The 20,786-nt window shown below is 45.7% G+C and overlaps 1 protein-coding gene across 1 annotated transcript in view; it reads left to right on the top strand.

The window, feature by feature from the left end:
- Nucleotides 1-221: 221 nt before the first annotated feature.
- Nucleotides 222-20,786, top strand: part of LOC116502480 — a 33,151-nt gene continuing 12,586 nt past the window's right edge. Inside the window, exons 1-7 of the mRNA XM_032208361.1 lie at nucleotides 222-644; nucleotides 2,785-2,852; nucleotides 3,146-3,892; nucleotides 7,383-7,503; nucleotides 8,358-8,437; nucleotides 8,985-9,114; nucleotides 13,823-14,694. Of these exons, the coding sequence (XP_032064252.1) occupies nucleotides 3,167-3,892; nucleotides 7,383-7,503; nucleotides 8,358-8,437; nucleotides 8,985-9,114; nucleotides 13,823-14,694 (1,929 nt within the window). The 5' untranslated portion in view covers nucleotides 222-644; nucleotides 2,785-2,852; nucleotides 3,146-3,166. The remainder of the gene's footprint in view (nucleotides 645-2,784; nucleotides 2,853-3,145; nucleotides 3,893-7,382; nucleotides 7,504-8,357; nucleotides 8,438-8,984; nucleotides 9,115-13,822; nucleotides 14,695-20,786) is intronic.

Genomic DNA, 20,786 nt, shown 5'->3' with positions numbered 1-20,786 from the left:
AAAGGCAACTTCTGCTCCATTGGTTGATTGTTCTCACTGTCAGAGAATTCCTCCTTGTTTCTAGGTTTGAATCTCTCCTTGGTCATTTTCCATCCATTATTCCTTGTCCGGCCTCCAGGTGCTTTGCAAAATAGGTTGATCTCCCTCCTCCTTTCTGGGGCAGCCCCTCAAATGTTGGAGGGCTGCTCTCATGTCTCCCCTGGTCCTTCTCTTCACTAGACTAGCCAAGCCCAGTTCCTGCAAGTGTTCATTGTATGTTTTAGCCTCCAGTCCTCCAATTGGGCCAAAAGACGAAAGTAGCTCAGGCCCGTTTGAAAGCCGCCGCCGCGGCCATGGAGAGCCCCTCTTTCGACTGCAATTTCCGCGTGGCCTCCCATCCTCCGCGGCCTCCCAGCTTCACCTCAGCAAGGGCGGAGCTACGGCGGCGGCGGCGGCTGCCGCCACGCGAAGCCCCCTCCTCCTCCCTCGCCGCCGCTCCGCCCTCCGGCCCCGCAGGAACAAAAGAGGCGGAGGCCGCGGGGAAAGCCGCCACGGCCAGAAGCGGCGGCGGCGGCGGCGGCGACAAGGCCTCCTCTTTCCCTCCCTCCCTCCTTCCTGCCCCTCCCTCCGCGGCCGGAGGGTCCCGCGGCCTCGAGGCGTTTCCGGTACGGGGGTCGCGCGGCGGGAGCGTCACGTGACGCGCGCGCGGGGACGCGCGCGGCAGGCGGGCGGGGAGGTGGGCCATGGCCGTTGGTCGGCCTCGCGCGGGGAGCAGCTGGCGGGTGGGTGGAGGTGGCGGCGGCGGCGGTGGGACCCCTCGCCTCGCTTCTCCTCAGGGCGACTAAAGGCGTGGCGGGAAGCTGGATGGGAGTCCTGTGGAAGAGGGCGGCTTCCATTCCCTGGGCTTCCCCGAAGTCTCGGCTCAGCTGTCACGGAGGGTGCGGGTGGGGTGGGGATGAGGAGACCCACGATGCCCACCTTCGCTCCGGCTCTCGTGGGGTGGTGATGTCCAGAGCCGCCTACGGGGCTTTGGCTGGCGGCCTCTCTCCCAAGGCTCCCATGCCTTGAACGGCTACTACATGCCGTCCTCGGCTTACGACTGTTCATTTGCTGACCCTTCCAAGTTAACCTTCAAAAAAAGGGACTTAGGAGCTGCTGCTGCTACATGTAGTCCTCGACTTATTTACTGACACTTCCAAGTTAGCATTCAAAAAAGGGACCTATGAAAGGGGCTGCTACATGCAGTCCTCGGCTTACGACCATTCATTTGCTGACACTTCTGAATTAACATTCAAAAAAGGGACCTATGAGCTGCTGCTACATGCAGTCCTCGATTTATTTACTCACACTTCCAAGTTAGCATTCAAAAAGGACCTATGAAAGGGGCTGCTACATGTAGTCCTCGGCTTATGACTGTTCATTTGCTGACACTTCCAAGTTAACATTCAAAAAAAGACTTTGAAGCTGCTCCATGCAGTCCTTGGCTTACGACCATTCATTTGCTGACCCTTCCAAATTAACATTCAAAAAAATAGACTTTGAAGCTGCTCCATGCAGTCCTTGGCTTACGACCGTTCATTTAGTGACCCTTCCAAGCTAACATTTTTTTAAAAAAGAGACTTGGGGCTGTTTTTTGCACTCCTGACCTTTGCAGCATTGTCCATGGTCACTTGATCAAAATCTGGACCCTTGCCAAGCTGCTTCACGTTTATGACCAGTTGCTGCGTCCCAAGGTCCTTGGTGCAACCTCCTGATGAGCAAAGTCAATGGGGAATCCAGATTCATTTTAACAGCCAGTTTACTAACGTAAGAACTGTGGTGATTCAATTACCCGGGACAAGAAAAGTAGTAAAACAGGCTAAAATTCACCGTTTGCAATGTCACGTGGTTCATCTTTTGCCTCCTCCTGATGAGAAAAATCAACCACCAGATTCACTTAACAAGCGTGTTCCTAATTTAACAACTGCAGAGATTCCCTTAAAAGCTGAGGCGAGAGAGGTCGTAAAATGGGGCAAAAGTGGCTTAGCGAAGGTCTCGCTTAAGCAACAGGAACGTTGGGCACGATTGCAGTCATAAGTCGAGGACTACCTATAGTGTCTGAACTGTCTCAGGATAGGTAGCAGTTCCATAGGCAGCTCTTTTCCCTTGGAGTTTCCAGTCCGATCCTGCTTGGTGCGGTGTGTGTCTGTGTCTGTGTCCTCCTCTTTTGAGCCCCCACAGCAATCAATATCCAGATTGGCCATCTGGGGGGGATGGATCAACCTCTGTCTGAATGAAATTGAATGTTCTTTTTGCATTTTCTGTGCCTGGAATTCCTGGGGTGGGATGGGTACAGATTTGGTCACTGAAAGAAGTAAATACATAAAACCATCAATAAATACAGATAATCCTCAACTTATAACCATTCATTTAGTGACGATTTGACGTTACAATGGCACTGGAAAAAAGTGACCTATAACCATTTTTCACACTTATGACTGTTGCAGCATCCCCACGGTCATGTGATTTATGTTCAGATGTTTGAAAATTGACTCACATTTATGACGGTTTGCGGTGTCCCATGGATCATGCGATCGACTTTTTGCAAACTTCTGACAAGCAAAATCAATAGGGGGAAAAAAGATTCACTTAACAGCCATGTTACTAATTTAAGAACCGCAGAGATTCACTTAACAAATGTGGCAAGCAAAATTATCAATGGGGCAAAATGGACTTATCTAATTTTTCACTCAGCAACATACATTTTGGGCTCAGCTGTGGTCATAAGGTGAGGACTGCCTGTATATTTGTTATTTGCTTTTGCAGAGGTGGTTTGATTGAAGACTCCTGTCTCCTTTGTGCAAAGATTTGACACAGAACTTTTTCAGTCAAGGGTAAGTCTTACAGCCTCCCTTCCTTTTTTGGACTCAGAGAGAGAGAGAGAGAGGGAGGGAGAGAGAGAGAGGGAGAGAGAGAGAGAGACCTAAAAAAATGAATGGTATGATTAAAAAGCTTTTTTTCAAACCTATTTTTAAAATAATTCCCTCTTTCTTCTTTTACATCTTTATAAAAAAGCTTGTAATATCTGAATAGAAAATGTCAGGAATATTTCTTGTTGTTGTTGAAAATCTTTTTTAGGCCTTTTACATATAATGTGATCTGAAAGTCTTAATTCTGAATTTGGAAGGTACGATCAGCTGAGAAAGCAATGAATGAGCCAAGAGCTGCAGGGACAGATCGGGAGCCAAAAGGAACAGAAAAAAACCCCAGTGCAATTCATCGCCAGCATAAGAAGGAGCGCCTGGGATGGGGAGCGTCACAACATTGCCAAAGGGAGACCTGTCACGGGATGCAGGAGCGCTGGGAAGCCCAGCTCCAGCAGTTCCTGAAATCTCTGCAGCCCATTTTAACAGGACGGGGAAGCTCTGGGATGTCCGAGGCTTCTCCCTGGGAGGACACCAAGGAGTTTCTGGCCTCCTTTGAGCAAGTGGCCAAAGCTTGCCGATGGCCTCGGGACCAGTGGGCAGCCCATCTCCTGCCAGCCCTGAGCGGAGAGGCAGAAGAGGCCTTCCGAGGCCTGGAAGCCAGAGACCAGGAAAACTATGAGAAAGTTAAGGCCGCCATCTTACGGGGGGAAGCCCTGAGAACGGAGAGGCAGCGGCAGCACTTTCGGCAATTCTGCTGCCAAGTGGTAGAGGATCCCCGGAGGATCCACAGCCAACTCCAGGATCTTTGCCGCCAGTGGCTGAAGCCGGAGAGACGCACCAAGGAGCAGATCCTGGAGCTGCTGATCCTGGAGCAGTTCCTGGCCAGCCTCCCACCGGAGCTCCGGAGTTGGATCCAAGCCAGGAGGCCGGAGTCGTGTTCCCAGGCGGTCGCCTTGGTGGAGGACTTCCTGATGAGTCAACAGCGGGCCAAAACCAGGACTTCTCAGGTGGGTTTTACTATCCAGAGCCTCAAGTTTATTTATTTAGTGTGTGATGTAGTGATTAAGGTGCTGGCCTAGATACCAGGAGACTCCTGCCTTAGGCACAAAAGGCAGCTGGATGATTTTTGGGCTAGTTACTCTCTCAGCCCAACCCCTTCACAGTGATGCTTTTGCGGAGAAAATAGGAGGAAGGAGTTGGATGTAAATTCATCACCTTGACTTACTTGTAAAGTACCATAACAAAAGTGGGATAAAAATCAAAGCAAGTATCAGATTTCTGCACCCATCTCTTCTAAGTGACTCTGACCAATTTATAAACGATAATATTATAAAACATGACTAAAAGCAACATGAAAAAACAAGGTTAAAATTTAGAGTAGAATAGAATTCTTTATTGGCCAAATATGATTGGACTCACAAGGGATTTGTCTTTGGTGCATATACTCTCAGGGTACATAAAAAGACAAGATACATTTGTCAAGAATCATAAGGTACAACACTTAATGATAGTCTTAGGGTACAAATAAGCAATCAAATCCTTCTAGGAAACAATCAATATGAACTGTAAGGATACAAGCAACAAAGTTACAGTCATACCGTCATAAGTGGGAGGAGATGGGTGACAGGAATGATGAGAAGATTAATAGACAACTCTACCACAACATGGTTACTATTATCAGTAGTAAATTGTATTTTTATATTTACATTTTTAATTGTGACAAAGAGCGGATTACTTATTGGAATGCTTTGCTCCTTTAATTTCTGCCCAAGGTTTAGATCTGATAGAGTTTAAATGCTCCAGATCTCAGCAGTAAAGGATTGACATTTTATGAGACTTCACAAATGTGTTTCCCTTTTAGCTGGGTCAGCCTTGCGTAACAGCATTCTTCATCTGGTCCAGAGAGTCCTGATCCTGCCGAACCTTGGCAAAGCTTAAAAATGTTAGTTCTTTTAGCATGCCTTGGGGTAAGAGGCAGTGATATTTTTCATTTAAATGATTCATATGGCTCCCCATCTAACAGCAATGATTAAAACCAACAAGAAAAATCAACAATCCACATGTCTGAGGTCAAAAATCATTCCAATTATACAAAAAAAAACCCCGCAAAACAATTAACTAGTAGAATTTGCTCCATGGCTCCAACACCGGAGGTGGGTGGGAACAGCCTGGTCCTTCAACCAGGGCCATCTGAGCAGTGTTTCCCAAGGATGGCTGGGGAAGTCTGGGAGTTGAAGTCCACTTTGAAGTTGCCAAGTTAGGAAAAAAACTACTCTAGACTAGAGAGATGCTTTTTCACAAAGCAGACAGTGGGTCAGTGAAGGGATGTCATCCCTTCAGTTCTCTATTAGTCTTTTCAGTTTTTTTATACTGAGATAAAGATGCTATATTTTCCCAAATTGGTTGCTTGTATAGGTTGTCCTCAGCTTATGACCACAATTGTGCCCAACATTTCTATTGCTAAGTGAGACAAATGAGTTTTGTCCCATTTTATGACCTTCCTTGCCATGGTGGTTAAGTGGATCACTGCAATTATTATGTTAGTAACCTGGTTGTTCAGTAGATCCATTTCCCCATTGACGTTGCTTCAGGAGGCCAAAGGGGATCACATGACTCCAGGACACTGCACTCGTCATAAATATGAACCAGTTGCCAAGCATCCAAATTTTAATCACATGACTGTGAAAATACTGTAACAGTCGTAAGTGTGAAAAACAGTCGCAAGTCACTTTTGGGGTGCTGTTATAACTTAAGTCACTAAGGTTTAGGTTTAGGTTAGGTTAAGTTTATTTATAGGCCGCCCTTTTCCCTGAGGGGACTCAGGGCGGCTTACAACTTATATAGGAAGGGGAAACATACAAAGACATATAGGACAATACATAATTAAAAGAGTAAAGCAACATTCATTCAACATTCGGGCGGGGATGGAATATAATCTTTAACCCCAGGCCTGACGGGATAGCCAGGTCTTGAGGGCTGTGCGGAAGGTCTGGAGGGTGGTGAGGGTACGAATCTCCACGGGGAGATCGTTCCAAAGGGTCGGAGCTGCTACTGAAAAGGCTCTCCTCCGCGTAGTTGCCAGTTGACACTGACTGGCAGATGGAACTCGGAGGAGGCCCAATCTATGCGATCTAATGGGTCGTGAGGAGGTAATTGGCAGGAGGCGGTCTCTCAAGTACCTAGATCCACTACCATGAAGGGCTTTGTAGGTGGTAAGTAGCACCTTGAAGCGCACCCGGAGATCAACAGGTAGCCAGTGCAGCTCGCGGAGGATAGGTGTTATGTGGGCGAACCGAGGTGCACCCACAAGCACTCGCGTGGCTAGACAAACTATTGTAAAGTTGAGGACTAGCTGTATTGTTCTTTGATTTTTCTTTCCTGTATTTTTTAAATTTTTTGCTACTTTTTAAAAATCCTAACATACAAACACCTGAAATTACTGTGCCATTTGATGCATCAATCAAACTGATAATGAACTAAAAATATGTTCTTTTAGACATTTCTCCAATTTGTGAGGAAAAGAACCAGCTAATGCCATTTCTTCCCAAAGTAGCTTACAACGATGACCTTTATTAAATATATTCTTAGCAGCCTATTTTTAAACTAGATAATCTTCTCTCTAGATCAGGGGTGTCAAACTCAATTTCATTGCAGACCAGATCAGGATTGTGTTTGACCTCAGTGAGCCAGAGTGGGTATGGTTAGGCTGGGCATTGCCAGCTCAATGTCACTCATGTCAGGGGTACCTGTGGCATCCCAAGCTGTGGCTCCTGAGCTCCGTTTTCTGCTGCAATGACTTCCTGCAACCCTCTGCCAGTGAAAATGGAGCTCAGTAGTGCCACCTGCAGCCCTCCCAAGCTCCATTTTTGCTGGCAGAGGCACCATTGGCCAGACCTTCGCTGTTCCCAGGGCGGCCCTGCGGGCCAAATCTAAACACACACACCCGGGCCGGATCCAGCCCCCAGGCCTTGAATTTGACACCCCTGTTGTGTCAAATGTGTTGACTTAACCTCTGCACTGTAGGTTAAGGCTGTCCCTTTTAATTTTGAGCAGAGTTAATGTGTCCAAATGGTTAGGTGTAGCTTTTGTCAGTTGTGTAACTGGTTTGTTGAACAGGTCTAATTCACTGGTTCCAAACAACTTGGTACGGTTAATCTTCCAAAGTGTAGTGGCTGAGATCTTTTACCCTAAACCACTTTTTCAGTTATTACTGGTACTATGTATAATTCCAGGCCTTCAAGGGCAATATTTTCTATCTATCTATTACATTTATATGCACAGATGGTGAGTGTGCTGCAGATCACAGGAAACATTTCTAAGAAATGTGTTAATGCCGGGGTTGGCCTCTCTGCTGAGTCTCGCTGATCTTGGAAGACCCTCAAGAGAACAAAGAACTGCTTGCAGGGGCTCTCTCTTTTTGGTAGAAAAATCAAAATACGTTTGACCTGTCAAGCCTCTTTCCCCCATTTTGAGATTATACGTATTTCCTTGCTTCAGGGGCGTTTAAAGGAAAAACCTGTGGATTTCCAACCAGTAGTTGCAGAGACAGAGCCCCTGAATGCCACAAAGGGACCTGTCTACGGTGAAACTGATCCAAATGTGGAGGCCAATTTGCTGGGTAAGAATTCATGGAATATTTAAATTTTCTTCTACGTTTCCTTCTGTGGGCTTTGGCTTGGCTTTGGCTTTGGCTTTGGCTTTGGCTTGGCTGTGTGGTGGTGGGGGCAAGATTCCTTCAACCTCATTAGCCTTGTGGAGGAGATAATTTGGGAAACGTAGCTTGATGGTCAAGGATCAGGAAAGCTATAACTGAATTCTGGAAGAACTCTATGCTCTTCTTTCATCTGAGTAAAACTTTGGGTTTTGGTGTATCTTAATCACAGCCATCTTTGTATCTCTGTGAAGGAGAGGAATGGTTTCTAAATTTGATAAATCCAGATAGTCCTTGACTTACAACAGTTTGTTTAGTGACCGTTTGAAGCTACAAAGAGCCCTGAAAAAAGTGACTTATGACCATTTTTCACACTTATAATCATTGCACCATCCCTGTATATTTGGATGCTTGAATGCTCACATTTATGACGGCTGCAGTGTCCCAGAATCATGTGATCCTGTTTTGCAACCTTCTTAACAAACAAAGTCAATAGGGAAACCAGATTCACTTAACAAGGTGTTACTAATTTAACAATTCCACTTAACAAAGGTGGCAAGAAAAGTCGTAAAATGGGGCAAAAGTCACTTGACAAAATTCGCACTTTACTACATAAATTTTGGACTCAATTATGGTTGTAAGTTGAGGAGCACCTGTAAATACAAAATACAAGCATGCCTTTATGATCCGAAGCTTTGTGATCATAATCTTTCTCAACAGGGCCCAGCAACGACTATTTACAAAATGCCTCTTTAGAAATAGGAGAGACAGAATTGTTCTATTTTGAAATTGCCTATTGAAATCCTTTATGTTCTTTGTAGGCAATGGACCGAAATACCCAAGTCCCTCTCCTTTGCCATTTCCTGAAGGAGAAGAAGTGGGCCAGACTGGTGGGAAAGAGGTATGGGTCATGATAAGCTGATGGTAAATCAGCACTCCTGTTGACTGACAAAGGCCCCCATTTCCCAGGCTTCAATCATTTCCCAGGCTATTTTTGTACCTGCTTGGCCAACAATCTTAGTAGCTGCAAAATTTAATATATGTCCTTGTTCGTTGCAATGTGAGACTACTAATGAATTTGGGCCTTCTCTGACTGCTCACTTGTGTTCTTGCAGTCTGATGGTTAGCTGCCTCCCTGTCTATCCTATGAGTCACGGGGGCAATCCATGCAGGGGATCCAGTCGATTACATGAGAAGTGTCTTCCACCTGCAAGCAATCTTTGAAATGCATGTCCTCGTATGGTAGCCTCTGGGCGGTGTGCGATGCCCACAACACGAGGCCAGGTGCTTTAAGGAAACCTACAGTTTTGCTTTAACGCCGTTTCTTCTATATAATCTGCTAGGAGAAGAGTGATTAGTTTTGCTTGGTGTTCAGTGGACCTCGAGGAAAACTAAACTGTTCCCACAACATTTACTGAAGGAGTATTGAGGTCTCTCTCTCTTTGCAGGGATCCAAGGATATCAAGGAAACTGGAGGGTCTTTGCAGATCGTAAAGCAGAGCGTGACCCAGCCAGGCCAGCAGACTATGCTGTGGCACGTCCTGCAGGAAGAGGATGACACAAATACGGATATTTTGGGTGAGGAAGTTGTCTTCTTGGCTCCAGAAACACAAGTTGATCCAAGCTGCTCTTTTTAGAATGGAGAGAGTTAATAGAAATTTGGAGTTTGTTTTCTAGCGAGAACATTAAAACGGGCAAGATCAAAAGCAAAGGCCCTGATGAGACCAAACTAATCTCTTATAGAAGTGGGGTCAAACTCAAGGCCTGTGAGCCAGATTTGGCCCACGGGGCTGGCCTGGGAACAGCAAAGGACTGGCCTGCAGTGCCTCTGCCAGCAAAAATGGAGCTGGGGGGGGTGCATGTGGCCCTCCCGGGCTCAGTTTTCAGCCATGACTGCAGCCCTCTGCCAGCGAAAACAGAGCTCAGTGCGCCCGCCCCCCCCCAGCTCCATTTTCACTGGCAGAAGGCTAGCAAAACAAACTAAAAGCAAAACTAAAGCAGAAATGTTTCCCCTTTTTCATTTGAGCCTGCAAGAAGGGACAGGAAAGGAGAAAGAGGAAAGACAAAGAAAAAGAAGGAAAGATGGGAAGAGCCCAAGGAACGAAAAATAAGGAAAGAGGGGAAGGAAGAAGAAAGGAAAATGAGGAGGGAGGGAAGGAAGGAAGGAAGGAAGGATGGAAGGAAGGAAGGAAGGAAGGAAGGAAGGAAGGAAGGTTAGAATGAGAGTGAGGGAGGGTCTGAGGGAAGTCCTGCCTTAGCACTTGGCCACCACAGGTGCCCCTGGCACGAGTGATATCAAGCTGGCCATGGCCACCCCCACCCCTGGCCACCTCCACCCGGCCCTCCGAGATCAAACACAACCCTGATGCGGACCTCAGTGAAATTGAGTTTGACAGCCCTGTCTTATGGTAACATTGAGAGGTATCGGCTGCTCTTCACAACCCAAAATAAATGCTCCCCCCCCCCCAGTCCATCAAAACACAGATGGGAGAAAAAGATGCCAGATGGCTCAAATCTTGCAGGTTGCCATTGCTGGTTTTCTTCCTTCATACGAATTGCCTTTCTAATGTTTGTATTGCTACCTTTATCAGGAAAGTGAATCTTGCCTGCCTACCCTCCTTGTTTCATTACAGGTCAGGATGAAACCTGACACTTAAGTGGATTGTCCTTCTGCCCCAATTCCTCTGTCTAATATACATATTTCTCTGCTGTTCCGCTTGGTAAAACTCTTTGACAGCTTCAGAGAAGATAAAATGTGAGCAGAGTAACTTTCACCCATTCTCTTTAACCTTCTTATGAAAAGATTGGTGTTGGGAAAATAAGAGGCAGGGTTAGTAGTATGCCACCTTGAGGTGTACAAAATAAAGCAGATTATAAATCTAGCGGTAAATAAATAATTTTTAAAAGGAACCAATGGCAAGAATGGTCAAATGAGCTGGTGCCTAAATTTTGAATCCCTGTTCAAATAACACTGCCTGGATCACCTCATGGAAGGATAATTGGAAAGCTATGGGATATATAGATAGTCCTCATCTTATGACCACAATTGAGCCCCAAATTTCTGTTGTTAATTGAGAAATTTCTTGAGTGTGTTTTGTCCTATTTTATGACCTTTCTTGCCTCAGCCATTAAGTGAATCACTGCAATTAATAATGCAGCTGTTAAATGAATCTGATTTCCCCATTGACTTTTCATGTCAGAAGACCGCAAAAGGAGATCACATGACTCCGGGAATCACATGACCCCCACAATGGTCATAAATATGAACCAGTTACCAAGAGTCTGAATTTTGACCACATGATCATGGAGGTGTAATGGTTGTAACTCTGAAAAACGGTCATAAGTCACTTTTTTCAGTGTCATCGTAATTGAATGGTCACTAAATGAACTGTTATGAGTAGTACCTGCACCTCCAAAAGAGGCATGTGGTGGACGTGAGAGAGAACTTCTACCTTGGGGTCCGTGTCTCCTTCGCTTATTATTATGGTGTGATTTTTGTGCTTTGAGGAATGGCGTCCAATTGAGAGAGTGGCACGGTCTCTCCCAGATTTTCAGAATGTTTCTGGGGGAGCTAAGGGTTCAGGAAATGTAGCCTTTGGTGCTCAAATCTTCCTACAGTAATGGAGAAGTTTGGACATTCCCTCATGTATATATGATGGGAGGGTTCCGTTCTTGCAGGAGAAGGAGTGGCAGAATGCTGGGTGGAGTCAAAAGAGGAATCAGCCTAGAGTCTGAACGTAGCCACAAGAGACTAAATCCAACCCCTCTTGAATTCCATTGACCCTATTTTAATCCCAAGATGTTGCTAATCGTTAGTTGAGTAGATTCCTGTGCATAGGCATGATTAGTAATAAGTCAGTTTAATCAGAATTACTGGCCCTTCACACCTGACAGTTCTCTTATTATTAATGGCTCAGAGCTTCTCCTTGAATTCTATAGAGAGCTTATTGTACATAGTCAATGGATGTCTGGATCAGAAGGCTCCACTGTTTCTTGTGTCCAAGGATGGCTACTCCTTCACCCACCATTTTTTCCTCTCCACTATATTCCTAACTCCAGTTTTGAAGAACTTAGAGGTCTTTGCAGTTTCTTCCACAAATAAATACGGGGCATGATCCAAAGGGTGTCTGGATTTCCATTGCCCTCTCCCCAGGGTCAACCACCTGGCTCCTGTCATCTAGTAGAGCATTTGGTCTGGCCAAGAGCTGGTCCAGGGAGGTTTGGTGGGAACCTCCTCATCATTTGCCAAACGCCTTCAGGTCTTTTGTTCTTGACTGAGGAGCTAAGAGGGGGGAGGGGCTCTTGGCAGAGATGTTGGATAGTCATCGCAGGCCCAGAGATCGTCCTGTTTTCTTCCTGGGGTGGATTTCTCTGTCCTCGTTTGGAAAGGCCATATTGTTCTTGGCGCAAAGGAGGCGATTGCAGGAGTGCCATATGTCTCTCAGATTGAACTGCAGAGGCATTCAGGGCTCTTTTCCTGCCTCAAAAACAAGTAGAATTGAGCCATTTGATGGAGAAAATAAAGAAATTCAGATTTCTTCCTACAGAAGTCTGTCTTCCTAATCTTTCCCTAATGTGGGTTAATGAGGGTCTCGGGAAGAGACAAGGATATTTTCCTCTGAGACATTTGAAGACATTTGGTTGCCAGGATCTAGTAAAGATGTGGAGACTCTAGAAAGAGTGCAGAGAAGACCAACAAAGATGATGAGGGGACTAGAGACTAAAATATATGAAGAATGGTTGCAGGAACTGGGTATGTCTACTTTAATAGAAAGAAGGACTAGAGGAGATATGATAGCAGTGTTCCAATATCTCAGGGGCTGCCACAAAGAAGAGGGAGTCAAACTATTCTCCAAGGCACCTGAGGGTAGAACAAGAAGCAATGGGTGGAAACTAATCAAGGAGAGAAGCAACTTAGAACTCAGGAGAAATTTCCTGACAGTTAGAACAATTAATCAGTGGAACATATTGCCTCCAGAAGTTGTGAATGTTCCAATACTGGAAGTTTTTAGATTGGACAACGATTTGTCTAAAATGGTAGAGGATTTCCTGCCTGAACAGGAGGTTGGACTAGGAGACCTCCAAGGTCCCTTCTAACTCTTTCTATTCTATTCTGAACAGACAGTTTCTTTTTCCTTCCTCTCTTCCCCCATCTTTCTTCTTTTTCCATTTCCCCTTCTGTTCTTTTCCTTCACTTTCTAGTCTGGCCCACTCCAAGCAACTTGATATGGTTCCACATAATGAAAGAAAAAAAGAAAAGCAGTGAGAGCCAGTTTGATGTGAAGCCATCAGGTTAGAAACCAGGTGACTGAGTTCTAGTCCCATCTTAGGCACAAAGCCAGCTGGGTGACCTGGGCCATTCATTCTCTCTGAGCCCTATGAAGGAGGAGCCAATGGCAAACCGCTTCTGAAATCTTGCCAAAAAAACTGCAGGGAGTTAGCCAGGCAGTAACCAGAAGTCAACACTGATTCGAAGACACACCCACATCCTCACAAACAAAACCCCACAGATTCATACAAACACCCAACCCAGTCCCTCACCAACTCAAAGTCCAGCAAAAAGTGCTAATTTCACTTCACCAATTGGGATGGCCATTTCTGCCTCTGCCCATTTGCTTGTTTTCAGTATCCTTTCTTTTCCTCCGATGCGAGCGAAACTCTACAATTCACATGTAATTTCAAGAAGCATCTTACTGGGTTTCTAAAAAAAAAAAAACCCCGATTCATTAACTGACCATAGCAAAATAAAAATAGAGTGCTCAGAGGCCTACAGTTTTTAAAACTTAGTCTGCATAAAAGATTTGAGAGAGAGAGACACAGAGAGACAGACAGACAGACAGAGACAGACAGAGAGAGATAGACAGGGAGGGTGGGAGGGAGGACAGGGAGTGAAATCACCTAGTACAGCAGTCCTCACTGTTCCATGAAGAGAGGTTTTTCCTCGGGCTGGGTAGGGGCAAGGTTTCACCTGCTGCCTGCATCCCCTGGATGGGGCTTTGCCTGTTTGCGCGGCCTGGTTTCCGGCATGCTGCAGCCTGATTACAATCCACGGATGAGGAGTTGGGGATCCCTGACTTTAGAAGGGTTAATAGGTTTGTGTCCATGGAGATTCTCCAGGTCATGGTTGTCCCAAGGGTGCTTTTTTTCAAGAGGCAACTGGACTTGCACGAGAAGTGAAATGTCTTCAAAGAAAAACAAGAATGTCCAGTTGCCTCTTGAAAAAGCACCTCTGTCTTCATAGGTTTGTTACTTCCTGGGGAAAATGATGACCTCTTTCTTTCCTTAGGGGACGAAATGGGAAAGTACATCAAGGTGGAGATTCCTCAGTGTGGAGAAGCTGAAACAGAGGATAACTCCAGGACGGGGCCACAGATTGGCTACGACCAGGTGCCCGTCAAACATGAGAGGCTGGAAGGACGACCTGAATCACGAGAGCCCCAGGATGGATCGCCAGTCGGGACAGGAAAGGACTGTTTTGAGCTAGGAGAAGTTCATTGGAAGAGATACCAGAGAATGTCCATTCTGAATTCCTCCCACTTTCCTAGAGAGGTCGGCCATGAGATCCCAGAAGTCTTCCCAAGCCACCCTCCTCCTGCAAAGAAGCCCCGGAGCGGTCCGGAGCACAGCGTGGTGTGGGACCACTTTGAGTTGGATTCGGAGGACCCCTGCTATGGCATCTGCACTCACTGCAAGAGACGGGTCAGCCGAGGCAAGAACTCAAAACATTTTTCAACATCTGGGCTGCTGAAACATCTGCAACGGCATCACGGCAATATCGTTCTAGCTGCCATCGCCACGACGCAAGCCATGTTGCCGACTAGCAGCAAGTCGAACGGATCTGTTGTGATGCCAAGTGCTTTGCCCCAGTGCTGGATGAAGCAGAAGTCAGCTGGTAAAAGGCAGCCTGGTCCAAAACCATCGGAAGTGACCCGTGCTATTGCCCAGATGATGGCTGTGGACGACCAGCCCTTCAGCATGGTGGAAGAGGCAGGTTTCCAGCACCTCCTGAAGTTGCTTGCCCCCAACTATAAAATCCCATCGGGTACCACCTTCAGCCGACAGATCATGCCCTCCCTGTATCAGGCCTGCAGGGAGGAGGCCTTGGGGATGCTTCAAACCCCAGGACCCCCTGCCAGTGTGAACGTGAGCTCCGATGAATGAATGAGAGCCGGTTTTCTGCCTTCCATTCAAATACGGTTGCTCCTGTGACCAATGCTAGTCAGGGGGTAGCGTAACCCATTTTAATTCACTGATTAAATCCATCCTACCCAGAAAACCAAAATAATTGACACGCATGTCAGCAAAACGTAGAAAAGCAATGAAAACACAATGTGAAATAAACCATACAAAAAAGGTTAAACCGTTAGAAATGAATCCGTTACAGTGCCAGAAATGAAGTCATGTTGACCAACCGGTGGCAAATACAGTAGAAGCATACCAAATCCTAATCACCTCCTGCCCACATTCTGGGAAAACAGAGGTAACAAATGCCATCTGCTCTTCCAAAGGACAGAGCGAGAGTTTTCTGTTCAGTTGAGGCACAAGCTCCCATCGGTTTTAAGAAGCTTCCTTACAGCAGAGTTCCAAAGTGTAAAGAAAAATTGAGAATATTGGGAAAATAGCAAGTGCCGAACTTAACACCTAAGGCAGACCTCTCCAATTTTTCAGGCACCTTCTAGCACTTTCTGAGATGCCTTCCTGATACATCTTTAGTTGGAAATATTTGTCCAAATTAAATTACTCATCAGAATGAAAGGTCAAATCATTTCTTTGATTTCCATTCTCCTTCATTGTCTTCTCTCATTGAGATTTCCAGACAGCATTCAGAACTGGGTGTCATAAATGTATCTCATCACATTTTGTCCTCTTTTAAGGTAACTCCATCCATTCCCCTGTGTTTGGCTTTCAAGCCTTACCTAAAACTTGGAAAGGTGTAAGGATTAAAATGGAACATGAAAATAATCCTGAGGCATAATCTTTTACTAAAAACAAAATAACCCTTAAGGCTGGGTAAATGGATTAGCTGTAGCAAAAGTAAATCTCTTTTTAAGTGTTATAAACATTTTAAAAAGGAAAGTTTATATCTCTCATTAAAGGAAGGTTCCGAAGTGTTAACATTCAGAAAAATTAAGTCAAAATCCTACAACTTGTTTGAAGCTTAGTAGGTTTAAACTAAAACAATTGGAAATCTTTTCCAAACTTATTTTTTTTATTAGAATTTTTTTTTATTTTAATCTTTGAATTTCTGCATTGTCTCAGACACGAGCCAGCTAATTTTCACATCTTTTAAGTTACTTATTTTAATATTTCTGTACAATACTTATGATTTAAGCTTTAAGAGGTCCTCAATTAAATCTCTTACATTTCAGTTTTTAGCATGGATTCTATTTTAACTCTTCCATCTTTGAGATGGAAAAAGAGAAATTCAACGTGAATCCTTAATGTAAGCGTTCTAGCTATAGTAGACTTTGTTCCTCTTATATTTAAAAAAATATCTGTTAGAGATTTATAATATAAAATAGAACTTGTAACTGTTTGATTTCATGATTTAAAAATTTGCCAACCTGTGCGGAAAAAAATACAAATGTATGAAACATATAAACACATCAGGTATTCACAGTACAAATAAGCATATACCCAAGTCCTTACACTTGCATAAAAATAATTATAATTTAATGCTTTAAGTTAAAATATTTAAAAAAACACAATTTAACATGCACTATGATTTTATGAGCAAAAATATAAAGAAGAAATTGGGAACCTGTAATTGGTTAGGTTTGGTTGAGCAATGTCAATGAAACAATATCGCTAATGGGAGTTTTTTGGATAGTTTTAAGAGGATTGCTGTAAATCTTTGTTTCTGAAACTTAGCCATTTGAAGATGTGCAGACTTCGACTCCCAGAATTCCCGAACCCAGCAGTGCTGCCTGGGGAATTCTGGGAGATGAAGTGCATACATCTTAAAGTTTCCTGAGAAACAGTGCTGTAAAATGTATTTTGTGATAGCTTTATACTACTACTACTACTACTACTACTACAATAATAATAATACCGTATATACTCGAGTATAAGCCGACCCGAATATAAGCCGAGGCACCTAATTTTACCCCAAAAAGCTGGAAAAGTTATTGACTCGAGTATAAGCCTAGGGTGGGAAATGCAGCAGCTACGGTAAATTTCAAAAATAAAAAATCAGTGTTATTTGAAACTCAAAGTTATGTTTATTCAAGGGACCCGCTTAATTAAAGTGTTCTATAATATCAGTATGACTTATAATACTGCAAGTCTGCAATATTAAAATACTTGTATAGGGGATCCCCGGGATCCCCCGAAGAGATCAAATCACAACCAGTATGCCACCTTCTTGGTATATTGTTTTTATTTTCACTGAGTTTTTAAAAATGAGCATTATTTCATCCTTTTTTTCTTTATGTTTGATTGGTATCTGCAATTTGTGTTAATTCTGTTCATACATATAATATAAATGAAAAACCCAGCTCTCTTAAAAAATATTTTAAGTTCTTTCTGGTGCTCCCTTTTAGAATTGGCCAACTAATATTTCTGTTCGCCCAACTAATGTCAGGCAGAGTTAACTGAAAAAGTAATTTTTCATGAAAGGACATTTTCCTAGGATTTTAATTGTTCTTACTGTCAGATTTCTCGTTATTTCCAGCTTGAGTCTCCTTCTGACAAGTTTCCATTGCTTCTTGTCCTGTCCTCAGGTGTTATTGCTGCCGCCGCCTCCTCCTCCTCCAACAGCACCAGCACATTTGCTGCCCAGCGCTACGGCTGAGGTGAAGCCGCCAAAGCTCCCGCTGGCGCCCCCGCAGCGTTGGGCGGATATCCGGCAGTGATGTTGGAGGAGGAGGAGGCGAACCAGCCTGCCATCGCCGGCCACCGCTAGCCCCGCCGCTCTTCCCACCCCCTTCCAAGCCCCACAGTCCAGCGGATGGAGCAGCGAAGCCCCGGGGGTCTGTAGAGATTGTCAGTCATCCAGGTCACGGTTGTCCTAAAGGTGCTTTTTCAGGCAACAACTGGGCTTTCTTGGGTTTTTTTGGGAAGACGTTTCATCCAAGAAGCTTCTTCAGCTCTGCCACTATCCTACTTCCCCACTATCCTGTCAGAGCTGAATGGTGAGAAACGAAACGTCTCCAAAGAAAAAAACAATAAAGTCCAGTTGCCTCCTGAAAAAGCACCCTTGGGTTGATCAGTGATATTGAGAGACACGCTGCATTTACCTTTAATTTTCTTTCTTCTAGCCTTCTGAAGCGGGCAAACAACTCAAGAGAAACTTTTGCAAATTCATACAAGTCCGAATTTACATCATAAAGCATTGTTCTTCCACGTCGATGAAGTTTAACTCTGGCAATTGCCTTATAATATATTACTTTCTCCGGTCTTATTGTTTTTGCTGGGGGGGGACGGGGGACGAGTGTTTAACAACGCCACCCGATAATCATTTTTTATTGTGCCCCACCCCTCCCCTACAAAGCGAGTCTGCGCGGCCGGTAGAGACAGCCGACCTCCTTCCTAATCAGGAAAAGTCAGGCGCGTCGAAACTTCGGTAGCTCTCCGCGCTTCCTGCCATGCTCCGAGCCGCGGCTCCTCTCTTCGCGGCGTCCGACGCACCGAGAGCGGGAGCCCTCCAGCCGCCCAGGCCCAGCCCCTGAGGCGGTCGCCTGCTGCGATAGCGAACAAGTGCAACCTCTTCCTTCGGCCGGACTGGGCTGAAGCCGCCGCCGCCGCCGTCGCGCGCTGCTGCTCTTCCTGCCTCCGCGCTTGCAGCGGTAACGGGCGGCGGGGTTGGTGGAAAAGGCGGAGGCGGCGGCGGAGGCGAAGGGAGGGAGGCGGGGAGAAAAGAATGGCAGCAGCCGAGGAACCCGGAGCGGCACCAGCAACAGGGAGCAGCAAGGCCGGCGAAGGGGAGCCGGCGTCGTCTTTCCAGAGCCGCCTGTGGAGGAGCCTGCAGCTGGGGGGCAAAGGCAAAGGCAGCAGCAAAGCGGGAGCCGAACGCCGCAGTGCGGACACCTCGTCGTCGCTTCCGCGGAGTTGCGCCGCGGAGCAGCCGGCCAAGGCGGACTTGTTAGCAGGGGGCGTCGTCGTCGGTTCCAGGTGGGGCGGCTTGAGGCGTCGAAAACACGTGCTGGACCGCGTCTTCTCGTCCTCTCAGCCCAACTTGTGCTGCTCCTCGGCAGAGCCCCTGGAGGGCGTGAGCGCCGAGGCCGGCTCTGCTCTGCGCCGCCTACGCGAGCATCTCCTTCACCACCCTCAGGGCAAAGGGGGACAGCAGCAACAGCAGCACGGCCGGGGGGCTGATGACCCGCCCGCCTCTCCTTCCTCGACCTCTTCGGCGGCTGCCCCCGAAAAGGAACGGGTAGTAGGCGGAGATGGAGCCCTCAAAGCCGAGGCGCGGGAGAAGCCTCCGCAGCCGCCCCGACTCGGAGCTCACCTGTCCCATCAGAAGAGCTCTTCTCTGCCCGGCAACTGGAATCCCCTCTCCAAGGGATCCCCGTGCAGAAAATGCGGGGAGCAGCAGCGAAGCCCCGGGGCTTCGCTGCTCCATCCGCTGGACTGTGGGGCTTGGAAGGGGTCGGGAAGAGCGGCGGGGCTAGCGGTGGCCGGCGATGGCAGGCTGGTTCGCCTCCTCCTCCTCCAACAGGCAACAGCACTGCCGGATCCAGTTGTAGACTCGAGTATAAGCCGAGGCGGCTTTTTTCAGCCCAAAAAGTGGGCTGAAAAACTCGGCTTATACTCGAGTATATACGGTAATAATAGTACAACAGCTTTATGCTTTCTCCCAAGAGCCATTCACTGTGTTGCTCAGAAAGAGTTCCCTTTGAAGCCAGTTTTCAGGAATGCTTCCTGCTCTCCTTCTGAAATTTTGCTTGGAAAGTTGCTGGACTATGTACCGGTGCATCTCATATTTCTGTATTAAATAAAGAAGTATGGTACTATGTACTGCAGTAAAAGGCCGTTGGTTTCAGTTCTTAAGTTTATTAACTCATGCTGTGCGTGAGATTCCCCCAAATCTGTTCTCACTGGGCGAGATTCCTCATGGGTTTCCAACGCTTTTCAGTTTCCACACTTCCAGCTGCTTCCAATTGGAAATGGGCCAGATGATCCCTCCATTAAAGAATGATAATACAAAATGGTGGTCCACTGCATTTTCTGATCTTTTTTCCCGTGAGGTGAAAATCAATCCTTGGTTCTCAGTTTGCTGAATGTTCAGGGTCACCATATAAACAAACGTGAATTATTTTGTCTTTCACACCCTTCCAGATGACGAAAGAAATGTGTAATGAAGCCGCACAGAGTCCCCTTAATAAGAAAAAAGAAAAATGAAGGCATTTTTATGATGAAATGTCAACTCAGCCACTCTTCACAATGTGTAAGCTGTCAGAATGCCTGGTAGTACAGGTAGTTCTCAACTTACGACCACAATTTCCTTTGCTAAGCAAGGCGGTTGTTAAATGATTTTATTCCCTTTTTTGCCATGGCTGCTATTCAAATCACTGAAGTTGTTAAGGGAGTCGCAGCCATTAAGTGAATCCAGCTTCCCCCCATTGTCTTTGCTTGTTGGAAACGGGCTGGGAAAGTTACATATGGCGACCTCGTGACCCCAGGATGCTACAACCGTCATAAATGATTAAAATAATTTCTCTTGATCCTGAAGGGGTTTTTTTGAGGACCTATCCTATGCCCTTTTCCCACTAACATAGAGAGTAAGAAAGATGAACTTGATGGAATCAATCAAATCTTTATTACCAACAAGCATAAGGAAGATGGAATACAAACATTTTTTTTAAAACTTCAAAATTACACAACATTTAAACACACAAATATATTTTAAAAGCTTAAAAATGTATAAAAAATAAAAGTGTAAAGAATACATAGGGTGGGGTAAAAACATAAATACAAGAAAATATAATAATACGTATACAGCCAACTATCACAGTACAAAATATCTTATAATTTAAAGACACTTGCTTCATGATCTGACCTAGGCTTTCCAAGATCATGAAGCAGATTCCTCGTCCCGATAAAACCTCTTTTACTTAAGTTAAAGGGAATCCCCCACCCCCACCCCCAGCAAAGTCCTGGCAAACAGTATTTCACGAGATTTCACAACTACAGCCTTTATCAGGCTTGGAGAGCTGCCAGGCCGATATCTTCCAAACGCCACGCTGTAGCAGCAATTACTTGGCCAGAAGTCAGGAACAGATTTTCACCCTAATGAATTGAACTCATTG

Source organism: Thamnophis elegans, chromosome 2 (genome assembly GCF_009769535.1).
Source record: "Thamnophis elegans isolate rThaEle1 chromosome 2, rThaEle1.pri, whole genome shotgun sequence".
Taxonomy (NCBI): domain Eukaryota; kingdom Metazoa; phylum Chordata; class Lepidosauria; order Squamata; family Colubridae; genus Thamnophis; species Thamnophis elegans.
The sequence above is the reverse complement of the archived record's forward strand: the minus strand, read 5'-3'. Positions and strand labels throughout refer to the sequence as shown.